Genomic DNA, 14,250 nt, shown 5'->3' on the forward strand with positions numbered 1-14,250 from the left:
AAATACTTGATTTCTCTAGGCCTCAGCTTTCTCAGACAGTGGGGGCGAGCACAGAGCCAGCTTGGTGGAAAAGGCATCCTGGGGAAGGGGCCCCAGGACCTTGGCCTTGAAGAAGGAACCACATCTAGAGGGGAGCCCCCGGTGACACTGGGACTGTGAGCCCTGGGGCTGGGGCAGGGCCACAGCAGGGCAGCACTGGAGAGGACTGGGGGCTGGTGGAGGGTCTGAGCTGGGAATGGGGAGGAGCCACTGCAGGGTGGGGCCTTAGGCAGGTGACTTGACGCCATGTGCCTCAGCTTCCCCATCTGTAAAATGGGGCGGAGTGGTTGCGGTGAGGATGAGCAGGCCACCGAGGAAACGCGAGGCACTGAGGGAGAGCTGCGGCCCAGGGGCCTTGTCCTCAGCCTTTGCAGGGCTCCCTTCCTCTCTACGAGGTGATGAGGGGCAGGGGAAAGTCCAAGAGAACCAGGGCGAGGCCCTGGACCAAGGCTGAGTAATGACGTGGGGGCGGCAGGGTGGAGGGCCTCCAGGTGCGGACTGGGAACTTCTCTGCAGTCTAACAGCCGCTGTGAGGTTTGAAAGTGCTTCTTCCCCTTTGGGCCCCTGAAGGCCAAGCCCCGGCCAGACTTCTGTTTGTTTAATTGGTACCTCGTGCCCAGGAGGGGGCAGCATGATTGAGGCCCACTCACCCCAAAGGGACTGCCCTGGATACAGTACTCGGGAGTCCCAGCGTGCCAGAAACTGTGAGCGGTGGCCGGGGCAGCGGCCGGGGCAGCCCCCGGGTACCCACAGCACATCCTGAGGTCCCAGGCCCCAGCTGTGGACAAGAATGACTCCGCTCCATTGGACAGGCCCCCCAGCGAGGGCTCAGGACCTGCCCCAGGCTCCGGGGAAGCACCGCCGCCCACTGGGTCTAGAGTCAAGCAGGGTCGTTGTCCTGGGGCCGCGCATCGGAGTGGACGTCCCAAGGCTCACTCCTTCCATCCTGGCTGGGAATCACTTTTTTTTAATCTTCACACAAGGATATTTTTCCCATTGCTTTTCAGACAGTGAGGGAAGAGGGAGAGAGACATCGATTGGTTGCCTCCTACTCGTGTGCCTACCAGGGCCAGGGATGGAGCCTGCAACCGAGGTGCGTGCCCTTGGCCGGAATCAACACCAGGACCCTTCAGTCCACGGGCCGACGCTCTAACCGCTGAGCCAGACTGGCTAGGCTTTGGCTGGGAATCTTGACAAAGGCAGGGGAAGTAAGACAGGGAGCTGGTTGCTTTATGCAGGTGATCTCACTTCCTCCACTCATCCATCCAGAGAATTCACCCTTAAAGGAGAGAAAACCAAGGGCCGAGAGTCACCCTGAGCCTGCCCCTCGTAAGAGATGTGCTCTCTCCCCGCCAGGACCCCACATCATGGGGGTTGGACAGAGGAGACCTTACCCTGGGCTTCTCTTTCCTAGAAAAAGTAAGAACAGAGACAGGAAGTCCGGTACGAGGATTCATTATCAAGGGCACGTTCTGCGAATCCCATGTTTGGGGTTCCCGGGACTTCACAAGGGACCTGGCTTCTGTGTGACGGGGGGAAAGGTCTCTTCCGAGGTCTCAGTCAAGCATGTGGCCTTGAAAGATGGCAGCTTCTAATAACTTAGAAGCGGAAGGGGAAGTGACCACAGCCCTTCAAACAGCGAGTCCTGGCCTCACAGCTTCAGAATACAGAGGATATTTATTCGGAACAGAGTATTTCAGGATATTTCAGGACACGTTTGATTGTGTCCCGCCCAGTGATTGAGGCTAACGCAACCAGTACAAATGCCGGTCAGTTCTACGGCGTCTGGAGAAATGAAGAGGTGGTTAAGGCACTTGGTAATGTGCTCTGGTTGAAACTTGAGGAACTATTCCTGCTGACTTTCCATAAGGCGGGGACTGGTTTCCAATGAAAATCTCAGGGCTCGCGGGAGCCCTGGGGTCGAGCATGCGGAGGCTGCTGCTCAGCGCTGCCTGGCCAGGGGCTCGCTTCCTCGGCGGCGATGTCAGTTCATATTTGGGTGAAGTTTGTCCTTACTGAACTGAAAATCGGCGACGTCAGGAACTGTACTTGTCCGTTTTAAGCAAGAGGAGTTGTTCACGTGAGGCGGGTCTGGTTTCCAGTCCTCACCTGAGCTCCCCCTTCTGGAGCCAGTCACCAGAAAGGGAGGTTCACTGCGGTCCACATGAGTCCTCGAGACCCAGGCGAAATCCTCGGTGACACCCCCTGTAGCCGACACCCCCTGTAGCCCATCTGAACCTAGACTTGATCCCCAGTGACACAGTTATCCCCTCCCCCTGGACACAGCCTAGGCCGCCCATGATCCCACGCGGAGGATTTGGGGCATAATTTCCACCAAGGCTGTGATGGGGCCGCGCTCAGGGAAACAGGGAGGCGCTCACGCCAGGGGCAGGCGCTCTCAGGGGGGTCTCTCTCTCTCTCTCTCTCTCTCTCTCTCTCTCACATTGCACTTTGCCCTCCTGAGCAGCCAGGTGCTGGCTTCTCCCCCTTTCCCCCCAGCTTTCCTTCCCCAAGCAGACACCAGGGGCCCTTTGCAGGAAGTGGGTTTGGGTACCGGGCTGCCCGCCACTCAGGACTGTTTGTCTCTGGCTTTTCCCCTCCTCAGATCAACAACAAGGCCTGCGGCAAAGTCCCTGTGCCCCAGCAGGTGGCCCAGGACCAGGACAAGGTCCATGAGCTTGTTCTTCAGAGCGAACTGGGTGCCCGACTCCTGCAGGGGCGAAGCATCAAGAAAGCCTTCCTGTCCCCCAGGACGGCCCTCATCAACTTCCTGGTGCAGGAGTGACCGGGCCTCCCAGGGACCTCTCTCCACCCAGGCCCGGGGCAACGGGCGGGGAACAGACTCGTGTTCTGAGCGTTCACCTTCGTGCTCCGACAGATGGGCGTCAGCGTGTGCCTGGTGGTGTGGCCCGGTGCCGGGGTGAAGGCAGACAGAGGAGAAACACGAGCGAGGGGGAGGAGGGCAGCCTGCTTCCCTCGGCCCCCATCACATGGTGGAGGAAGCCGTCCCGTCCCGTGTGAAGCCGCCAGAGACACTGCTGGGTGAGCAGGTGCACCCCAGGAACCTGAGGGTAAACTGAGCAACCACAGGAGGCCCAGGAGAGCAGCGAGGACAGTCAGTTTGAACGGGTAACAGAGCCTGGCGTCGTGGTGGGTGGGCTCCTCTCCCTCAGGCCAGATGGGAGTCATTTGGGTCATGTCCAAACACCCAGTTTGTGGAGTGGACACTGGGGTCCTCAGACGTTGCTCCGAACCAAAAGGCAGCAGTGCCCTCCCTGTGCCCCTCGCTGTGCGTGCAGGTGGCATCCTCCCAGCCCTGCCGGATGCGCCTCTGGGCCTGCTCTGGGGCGAAGCGCCACTTCCCACCCTGAGTGAGCGCCGCCCTTGGCAACCGCTCCCTGGGGTAGAGAATCTGCTGTGTAGTGAGGCGGAACCAGCCGCTTCCAGTCCCAGATGGAACCAATCTCCGAGCCCACCGCAGCCCAGCAGGAGTCTGCTCATCTGGGCCCCAGATGGCGATGCGCCACCGAAACGGCCAGAGCCCGCCCTGGGACAGGGAGCTCACCGCAGGGGAGGGGGCGGGTGCCACCGGCGCTGCCTCCTGCATTCCAGCCACCGCAGGCTGGCTGCTGGGGAGGGGGCCAGGAATGGACCTGTGTCGTTGACATGCTAGGATAACCCTGGTTTTACGTGAAGTCAGCAGCTCGGTGCTCTCCCCAGAACTGGCCCAAGCCGCTGATGGATTCAGCGGGGAAAGGGAGGGGACTCCAGCCGCTTTGTGATGCCGAAAATCCACGTTGTTCTCTGCTGCCGTTTTTCTGAACAGCCTCAGGTGGGGTCTTCCTGCAGTCCAGCCGTTAACAGATGACTTTCTTAATGCAATAAAATGTTTGTCATGTATGACTTCGGGACATCTGTGTGATCCTGGAGTAGCCGCCATATTCCCGCCCCGGGGGTTAATCCGGAGCAGATTGGGGTATGCCGGCACCATCCGGAGTGTTGGCTGTGCGCCTAACTCCACGGGGGAGCTATAAAGTGAGATGCGCGGGGGACAGGCGGGCCCATTAGCAGCAGCCATTAAGTCCCGCTGCTCAGACTCGGCTCAGACTGAATACCGTGCCTGCTCCCCATGCCCAGAAATCCCAATCGAGTTGAACCAAGGTCTGCAGGGGCGTCAGGGAACCTCACAAGCTCCACAGGAGAACCGCTGGGTTAATTGCTGTGTTTGAACCATAGTGTCTGACTAGTCCTTCCTCATCTTCAGCTTCAGGGGTGAGTTTGGTTCAGAAACGAAACATGAAGTGAGCTGGGAAGGGTGGGGACCAGAGGGAAGGCAGGGCCAGGGCTCTCCAGCAGGCGTTTGAGACGCTCCCAGAGCCGGCCTGAGTGTACACAGCCCCTTCCCATGTGGCAACAAATGCGACTTAAATATAAGCAAACAGATGGGGATACTTGGTGTGAGGAGGGAAGGGTGCTTTGCTTGTCTCGTTCCTAAATAAGTGAGTGCTCTTGAACCCGTCAGCAAGAGGAGGGCAGGGAGCCCTTGGTCCGCACATAATCGGCCAGAGCAACCGGCCAGGGGAGCCTCAAGGCTCCTGGATGGACCAGCGTGGCTACGGAGAACTTTTTCCCTAAGAGGATCAAGCTTTAGAAAACACCAGCCCAGTGGTAGTAAGAGACAGAATAATGGAAAAACTGAACAGAGAACTCTCCCTGGGGGAGGGGCGTGGGGTAGGAAATGACCTCAGTTCTTTATTAAATGCCTTGATTAGGTCAAAAACCCGACTCAACAAGTTCACTTGCATTATGTCATTTAATTCCCACAAAAACCCTAGAGGGAAGGAAGTATTGTCTCATAAATATGAAGAAACGCAGGCTCCGAGGCTCCGTAATTTGCTGTTTGCACAGCTAATGAGAAGAGCCAGGATCCAAACCCATGTCTTCTGGCCTCCAGATCTCTGTCCACCAGTCCCCTCACCGAATCTGGCTTGAAGGGTGGCAGCTGGGGAAGTCGAAGTGTTAGCCTAAAGCAGAGTTTCCAGCAGAGTCTGGCTGGGGCTCCCTTCCTGTGAGGTCCTCAGTTCTGGAAAGCTGGGAAATCTCAGCAGTGCCCTCTGGATGGGGACAGGTGGTGGCTGGGAGGCCAGGAGCGTGGCGTGGGTTCCTCAGGGCTGGCGGTGTTGCTCGTGGTCAGTGTCAGCATTATTTCCATCAGAGAATTGAACGGAGAGAGTTGTGCCCCAGAAAGTGGTACCTGGGAGGCCCCACAGCAAATGGCACCAGAGGGGGAGCCAGCTGTCTGCCAAGGAAAATGAAATTATCTCTGAGACCTGAACACAGCATAGGCGTGCTGCGTCCCAGCCTAAATACACGCCCGAGGGGACTGGTTAAGAAAAATAGGGCAGTTTTTAAAAACACATAATATGGAAATTTGCTCATGAATAAAGCAGTAAACGTGTACAATGCAATCCCAACCGTCATTTTTAAATTCTGACCCTTACAAAGAGAGGAAATTTGCCTGCAGGTCGCTGGTTAAGAGCCCTATAACTTATTTTTTCCTTCTGTTTACCTTTTTGCGTTTTCCAATTTTTATTGGCCATGTAGTATTTCAGTCACGGGAAGGAAACATCAAAATGTGAAATTTTGTGAAGCTCCAAATGAGCCAGGGACCTGTCCCCTTGAGGTCTTTTTCCCTCCCAGTCAGGGTATCTGGCTGCCTCTGGATTCAGGCCCCAGTTAGGAAAAGACGCTCCTTCTGTGTGGAAGCTGGAAGCCAGAGCAGCCCTAACCAGCCCCAGGAGGCCCCTGTTGGCAGCCGCTCAGCGTGGGTGGGGGTGGGAAGCGCCCTCTCACCTCTGGGCCTGAGGATCTTGCAGCCCGAGGGCAGAAGAACAGGAGGTAACATTCCCTTCATGGGACTCGCCTGTTCTTGGTGGACAAAGCAGCATGGCAGCAAAGGGGGTGAGCTCTGGAGTCAGCCAGACCGAGGCTCTGTGACTCAGTGGCTAGGTCACTTAACCTCATGGCCTGAGCAAGCCGCAGAACCTCTCCGAACCTGTTTCCTCAACTGTTCATAGGAGTAAAAAACAGTAATGCCCTGGGGGGGTGACGACACAGTCAGATGTGTGTGTAAAGTTCTCGATGAATGGAAATGGCTCGTGAAGGATTGATCTGAGGAAGAACCAGCTGGTGTCTAGAATGGGATTGTCTTTGGTCGAAAAGAAGGGAAAGTTTAGGGGAAGATGCATCCCAGATGCAAACGTCAATCCTGGGACCCCAGGCCTGTGGAGGAAGGAGATTCAACCAGTGAACTTGAAGGATTTGGGGCCCACTGGCAGAACCTGCCTTACGGTGCGGTGCCCGATGGAGTCTGAACAAGGTGCCTGCCTCGCTGCCTTCGCCATGGGCTGTGGCTCGGGGCTGTGCCGCGGGATTCAAGGCGATGGATCCGACCAAACCAGAAGGCGCTCTCCCCTTCCACAAACGACAAAACCGTGGCTCGTGGAGCCTGCGACTTGCGTGAGACTATGATGGTAAGTGATGAAGTTTCCTGACCCCCAATCTGTGCTTGTTTCATGCAGAGCGCCCCTCCCCCTACTTTCAAGGAAAGCCTGGAGCTGCTGCCAGGCAACCTTGAGCTCAGGAGGTGAGTTTTCTTCATTGTGAGCCCCACACAATGAGGAGAGTTTGCTCTCCCTTCCTCCTGTGAGAAGAGCAAGCAGAACGCATCTGTCTCTGGGGCTGGGACCCCATCTGACGCCCAGAGGGAGGGCCGCTGGAGGCTCTCCGGCAAGCTGATGAGTCTGAAGACCGGAATCTGGGGTGACCAACAGTGAGCCAAGGGGAGCCCCCCAGGGTGCTGGCGGGGAGGGGAGAGCCTGGAGCAGCCAGTCCTGTGGGCAGAGGCCTCCGACCCGAGGGCGGGCCAAGGACTGTTCAGAAGGGTGGGCCTCCCTCCAGGCCTCCTGGGAGTCCCTGGTAGGCCCACGTGAGGGAGGGGGCCCAGGGTTAATGCGACCCCGGGGGGAGGCGGGGGCGGCCAGGCCCGCTGGAGTCATGGGCCTGGAAACCAACCCTCATGACTCACTTCCCTGCCCCTGGAGCCCTGAACTTGAACTCCAGCTCTTGTTTGGCCTCTGGGAGAGAAGCCTGCGCCAGACACCCAGCGCGAGCCACGGGTATCGGCTGGAATATTTACCATCTCTGGAGGGCCAGTTGTGTGCCAACCCCTGTTCTAAGTGTTTACCGCCGAAGGGGCCTTGCTCAAGTCCACACTCGAAAAGGTGACCGAGCCAAGATTCTCCACATTGCTTCCCGAAGGCCTTAGGGATGGGAACCAGCCCTGGAACCTCTTGGGTTTTCCCAGACAGTCCCGATTTCTGATGTCGCCTCCACTTGTCCCCAAAGTGCCCTGCGAGGCTCACACTTCCTGACCTGTGGCTTGGAAGATGCTCGCTGTGGGTGCACACATGGGTGAGCACTGCCCCGGGGTTCCCAGGCACCCCGTTCAGCCCGTGCCCTGCCCAGGGAGAGGCCTGGGCTCTCTGGGAGCCTGGAACTGACCACTCCCCCAAAGCCGTCACCTCTGGCAGACAGACCCAGCCTCCTTTGGGCCCCATCAGTGGGAGCTAGAGGTCAGGGGGTAAACTTGGCTCAACTCCACATACCTCTGGGAACATTACGTTCCGAGGGCGAGTGGGGACACCTGGCCTGGGCCTACAGTCACAGTGAGAGTTGCCCGGCATCACAGCCTGGGCAGTGACCTCCCCAGACCATTCTTTCCACGCACGACAGAAGAACCCCATCTGGACCACTGAGGGGTGGTCCCACCCAAAGAGAAGGCACCGAGCCTGCCTGCTGGAGCTGCAGCCTCGTGGGCTGCCCTCAAACCAGAGGAGAGCCCGGCCTGGGAGGGAGTGAGGTGAGGGGGTGCAGTGGGCATAATGGACGCTGTGGGTCAATGGGGGGGTGGGGCTGCACCGTGGGTGATGTCCTTCCCTGGGTCTAGCATGTCATCATTAGGGAAAAGGCATCTCCCTTCCACTAGAAACGCCAGGGCGGGCCAGAGAGCTTTGTCGGGAGGTCTTCAGAAGGGGCAGGACACAGCTGAGAGAGGGAACCTCGGCTAGCGTCACCGAATATCTCCATTATCTGTCGAATATTATCTGTTGTCAACCTCGTATTTGTCAACATCTTAGTTTCCAAGAAATAGCTTAGTTTTCTATTCATATTTTAGTTGACTACTATCATGGACCGAATGTGTCTCCCCTAAAACTTCACACGTTGAAACCCTACTCCCTGATGTAATGGTGTTAGGAGGCGGGGCTTTGGGAGGCAATTAGGCTTCGGTGAGCTCATGCGGGTGGAGCCCCCGTGAATGGGATTAGTGCCCCGATGAGCCTCACAGGAGTTTGCTTCCTCTGCTCTCTGCCACGTGAGGACACCGGGAGCCGGCAGGCTGCCCCCCAGAAGGGGGCTCTCACCGGAACCCGGCCACGCTGGCACCCTGATCTCAGACTTCCAGCCTCCAGAACTGTGAGAAAGAAACCTCTGTTGTTTATAAGCCACCCAATCTATGGCACTTTGCCACAGCAGCCTGAACCGAGACAACATTAGCATCCTGGTCGGCAACAAACACCTAGGTGTCAGCTGCCCTCCAAGTGGATGTAGTAGACCCGTTAGTCACCAGTCACTGCATTGTTACCAGCAACAGCCTAACCGTGCACCTGTACCTGACGGGCCTGCTAATAGGTTGATTGTCTACCAATCATCTTTAGCAAGAAAACATTTTAAATTATCGGCCAACTGATGATCTAACTATAGCGTAGAAACCCCTAAACCTCAGTGGGCTCACACAGCTGTTTCTCACCCCCACAGTCTACTTCTCTGGAGAAGGGAGCAGGGAGGAAGTTCTGTTCCCGAGGGAGGGGCCAGGATGACGGAGGCCCCACCGTCTTTAGCTCTTGGCTTTCAAGGTTGCCCCGGACATTGACATCCAGCCCCCAGATACGGGGAGAGAGAGATGGACATTCTGAAGGAGTTTTACGAGTCATGCCTGGAAGAGGTCTGTCAGAACAGGCCTCCCCCAGCCGCACTACGTTGGCATGTGAGTTATTTTGAGCTGAAGGCAGTGGAGACCCTGCAGGCTCACTACCTCTCCCCTAAAGAATTTAAATGTGGGGCCTTGCTGGTAATGAGAGTTATCAGCAGAGATAACTTTTATGACCTATCTATAGGGCAGGAAAGACTTCTATCACCCTGCAGTGAATGACCTTCCTGCCCTCTGAAGCCCCCAGGGGCCTCATGTCACCCTCAGCTCAGAAGGTCTGAGGTCCCTCACTGCCCCTTTCCGTCTCTGAACCTTGGTGCATGGAGGTCTCTGACTCCTTCGTGTCTGCAGGATTCCCATACATATGTATGTAAGTAAATTTCGTCATTTTCTCTTGTTACTCTGTCTCATGTAGATTTAATTATTAGAGCAGCCGAAGGAACCTAGGGAGGTAGAGGAAAGTTCTTCCTCCCCCCCATGGGCGTCACTTCTACTTTCTCTTGGCCTGAATTCAGCCACCTGGCCTCGAGGGCCTGGGAAATGTGGTGCCTGCTGGGCAGCCACTTCCCAACCCAATCCTCGGTGGGCAGCCTGTCACCTCTGCCACCAGAAGAATCCTTTTTGACAAACTCTTGATTGTCTGTGTTACCTTATTTATCTTCTAAATATCGCAGCTGTCTGCTAACACCGGGGTTTACAGACATCTCCCGAGTGGCGACTGTGTACCTTCTGAATCTGTGCGAGCTGCTGACGGTGGCTGTGAAATAGCTTCTAGTCACAGGCCCTCTCCTGCCTGCCCTGCTGACAGGCCGCCCTGCCCTGCCCTGCCCTCTGCCCCAGCCCGGCCTCGCCCCACGGAGATGTGTGAAATCACAGACCCGCTTTGTGCCTGTTTATAAAGGACTGATTTTAACTCCAAACGTTTGTTTATGGGTCCCCACCTCTCTCCACTCTCCTTTCCTCCAAGAGACTCACGCATCTGTTTTTGGAGCCGGTTTGGAGTATTTTTTTGGTCTGGAGGGTGTGGGACACTTTGAAAGGTAGAGAAAGGCGAGCTTCCCAGATGCCCTCGGGCAACCTGGGAAATTCTTCAGATTCCTGCCTCCCCAGAGTCGGCTGTTCACCGGGTGGACGTGACCCGTCCCTGAATGCGGCACTGTGATTTGGTCCTGGAGACTTATACCTCACCCCACCCCACCCCAACACGCATCCGCACACACAGCACACCTACAACACACGGTCACACACACACACAATACATACACATACCACACAACACAGAACACACACACACACACCACACACACACACAAAACAGAGCACACACATGCACCACACGCGCCACAGTCAGGGGCCTGCTTTGGCGAAGGCACCTGGTTATTTGTTTTGCCTGATGGAGGGTGAGCCTCACGGCGGCGAAACTGGGGCAGTTGCGGGGGGCAGATCAGTCCTGAGGGTTAATCTAAGTCACAGGTGGGCAGTTACACAGGAAGGCTCCCACCTCGCCTGGGCTCAGGTGGGACAGGCGAGGTGTCAATTACAGGGGCTCAGTTACAGGGCGTCAGTGACGGGGCTTGGTCCCTGCCCTCCAAAGGCACCCACCGTGGCGGGAGCACACTCGGCGGCTGGGAGCACGTTTCCCGCAGCGCCTCTCGCCTTAGGGGCCTACGCAGCAGGTCAGGGTGGGCCGCTCTTACTCAGATTTCCTGCTTTACGCGTACGATCTGGGTGGTGTGTGTTTTGTTCAGTGCAGTGTGATCACAAATGTAGGCTCGGGTGTCCACAACCACAGTCAAGATACAGAACTTCCCTCGCTCCGAGAGCCCCGCACCGCCCTGTCACAGCCACCCCCTCGCCGTATCCCCACCCTCCCCAGCCCGGCAGCCGCTGGTCTGTCCTCCAGCCCTGTAAATGTGTCATTTCAGGATGCTATGTGATGGAATCATATGGCGCGTAACCAGCCCTTGGGACTGGCTTTTCCACTCAGCACAATTCCCTTGAAATCCCCCCAGCTCGTTGCGTGTATCAGTCGTTCACTGCTCTGCGTTCCCGGGCCCCAGGCGTGCCCGCGGCCCGCACATGCTGTGGCCCGGGTAGGCGCTCGGCCTCGAAAGGGCAGCTGAGTGGGTTCCAGTTCCGGCTGTTATCAGCGGAGCTGCTAGAACATTCGTGTGCGGTTTTTGTGTAGACATAGTTTTTATTTTTCGGGCTAAATGCCGAGCGCAGTCGCTCGGTCAGGTGGTAAGTGCGGGTTCCTGGCGTTTTCTGAGCCCCCTGGCTCCCTTCTGCGTCCAGCCTCCCGTTGGCTTCGGCAATGGATTCTTCCATTGGATACTCTGTGCTCCAGTTGAAAATGTTCCAGTGGGTTTTTTATGTGCATTTTTATTTTTCTGTTGAATTACTCCACATTTTATTATATTTGTCCATCTTTTTCCAAAAATTCTTTATCAGATTTAAATAGTTATTTTTTAAATCGCTTGTCTACTGATTCCAACATCTGGGTTACCTGTGGGTTTATTTCTATTTCTTGCCTCTTTTTTCCTAATCTCCCGGCACCCAGAATCCCTGGTTAAGGTCGACAGCATCGTGTTCCCCACCCCAAACAAGCAGAACTGCTGACCGAGCCCCAGAGCCCTTTGTGTTCTTCAGGGTGAAGTCACATGTCACCTCTCACGTGAATGTGGGATTCGCCAGCTCGTGGAGGCACCCAGGGTGGGAACATGCGGTTACTTAGGGGGATGTGGTTTACAGGCTGGGGCTCAGGGGCAGCACTCTGCAGCGGGCGCCACGGAGGCACGGGGGTGCAGTGTGCCCCTCCGGCGAGGGCATTTGTGTCTTTTCACAAGGGGATGGAATAATGACTCCAGTTACGGACGGGCATTGGCATAAACTGGGAGTAAGACTGACCTTGCCCTCCAGGCACCAAACCCGGGGGCTGTTTGCGGCTCTCCCATCAATTCCACTGTGTTGAGTCCTCTGAGAGGCTCCTACTGAGAGATGTTAGGCCTGCAAGAGGCCTACGGGAGAGAGCGCCTGCGCGGAGTGGGGAGGGAGGTGGAAGGAGTCTTGGACGTCTGTCTAAAGCAGTCCCTTGGTCAAGGCCACCTGTTGGAGGCGCCCGTCTCGCAGGACGGGGCCTGATCTTCATAGCCCTGCCATGGTCAGTTGTGGGCTAGGAGCGGCCTGTGGGAGGCGTGGCCTCAGCACACCTGGGTTCAGAGGGCGACATCGGGGGCATCAGGCAGTTGTCCTCTCCACAGCAGGCGGTCACAAGGCCTGCCAGGTGGGTCCAGAGGGCCAGCAGCCCCCTCCAGCCCTGCATCAGCTCAGCGCCTGTGGGGTAAGAAGCCTGGGCCTGAGGGGTCCCCGCGAGGCCAGTTCTCCAGTGGGCTGGGGCTGCAGGAGGGAGGCAGATGTCCCCACCCAGGCCTCCCTGGAAGGTCACCCAGGACCAGCCCACAGCACTAGGAGTTTTAGTGAAGCACTTTAATGTCAATGAGGGTGGGATGTCCTTAGTGGAAATCAAACCCTGAAATCATTTTTAACACAAAAGGCCCATTTATTTTGACAAGGAAAAAAAATAGTGGCTCCAACCAGCCTCCAGATGCGGCGGGTGCCCTGTGGACGCCTGCGGAGTCTTAGGGCCCCTCCATAGCTCTCAGAGGGCTCGGAGCAAATCTTTCTCATTTTTTTAAAATTTTTCTTTAACAGGATTAGAAGATCACGAGTATTCCTGACATCTCAGTGATTCCCCTTTTGAGCTCTCCAGTAGACTGGTTGAGCCAAATTGAGAGAGCATGACACACAGCTTTGGCCCTAGGGCTACATTTTTATCTCCTGAATGACTGAGGCTTAAGGAAGGGGAGGAGAGCCTGTGCAAAGATGTCAGCAGATGTGAAATCAGGCGACAAAAATAAGCAGGGCACTCTTCCTTCCTGTGCCCTGTCCGAGGGGCTCCCACTCGCCAAGGGGCGGCCACTTCCCCCAGGTAGCAGGTGGGGACCTGCCCACACCCAGATCCTCGGTTCAGTTTCTCCAGCAGCCTCTAGGGGGTCCCCAGGCTGCCCTCAAGCTGCGAGGGGCCCCTTTCATAGTTTGCACCCCAACCATGTTGACTAGTGGAAATGTCACAGGCAGTTTTTCCTGTTTGGTGTTGCTTTACGAATGTAGCACAAAGGTGCCCAGGTCCTCTGGCCTGGAGTCGCCCACATCTTTATTACCCAATGAGAAGAGGTCCAGCTGCCCCGCCCGGGAGATGGGGGAAGTCACGGCCCTCCCCATGGAAACTGCGCTGCTCACCTCCCCGTGGCGAAGCCCACCGAGCCTCACGGTCAGCCCTGCCCTCTCTACGTTTGGGTCCTGGCCCTGAATTCCCCCGTGGTGACACCGCCTGCCCAGGTGAGCTCACTCGGGCTCCTGGCTCAAGCACCAGTGGCCCCACCCGCGTCCAGCCGGACCGCCCTGGCCGCTCGGCTGGCTTCTCTGCCTGTCCTCTTGCTTTTCCCTCCACATTTCTCTCCAAGTTTGCTCTGGTTCCGTCAGTGACCCACCACCTGCCGCCAGCCCTCCCAGTCGCTCAGTGTCCTCAGCACAAGGGCGTGGCTAACAGAGCCTGTCTCCTGAGTTGTTGGGAGGGTTGACCAGTGTCACGTACATCGAGCGTGGAGAGTGGTGCTGGGCACAGAGCAGGTGCTGGGACGTGTTAGCGACCATTGTTCTTGCTGTGACTCATCAGGGACTTGGACGACCCCCTCCCCCCGTGGGATAGTAACCGGGGAAGGCAGGGCGGACTTCCTTGCTGTCCATGAAGAAATCTAGCCAGCCAGTTGTTTCTGCAGCCTGGTGGAATTCTCGAGAACATGCCTGCCCCGTGGCTGTTTCTCCGCAGTGCGGCTCGCACTCGCGTCGCAGCGTTTCTAAGTCACCCATTGCTGTGGCACGGTAATAGCCAAAGCATGGGTGCAGGGGGCTGGCTACAAACGGCATGACTCACCCAGAGAGAAATATTAGCCGGGCGGGTGCGTGAAATGATACGAAAGGATTTCCAAGTGCATTTAAGTGCAAAAGGCAAGGGCAGTGCAGTCTTATGCTTTGTGATGGTGGTTGGTTGTCTCTGGCAGGGCCACTGGTTGCCTAGGGCTCACCTTTTTTTATTAATCCCC

At 56.8% G+C, this 14,250-nt stretch overlaps 1 protein-coding gene across 3 annotated transcripts in view; it reads left to right on the top strand.

Annotated features, from left to right (window-relative positions):
* LARS2 (leucyl-tRNA synthetase 2, mitochondrial) overlaps positions 1-3,949 on the top strand; it is an 84,344-nt gene extending 80,395 nt beyond the window's left edge. For all 3 annotated transcript variants that reach the window (XM_081159189.1, XM_081159190.1, XM_081159191.1), the window contains one exon: positions 2,645-3,949. In XM_081159189.1, the coding sequence (XP_081015315.1) occupies positions 2,645-2,824 (180 nt within the window). In that variant the 3' untranslated portion in view covers positions 2,825-3,949. The remainder of the gene's footprint in view (positions 1-2,644) is intronic.
* The last annotated feature ends 10,301 nt before the right edge of the window (positions 3,950-14,250 follow it).

This window comes from Miniopterus schreibersii, assembly GCF_964146895.1.
Source record: "Miniopterus schreibersii genome assembly, chromosome: 15".
In the NCBI taxonomy this organism is placed as follows: domain Eukaryota; kingdom Metazoa; phylum Chordata; class Mammalia; order Chiroptera; family Miniopteridae; genus Miniopterus; species Miniopterus schreibersii.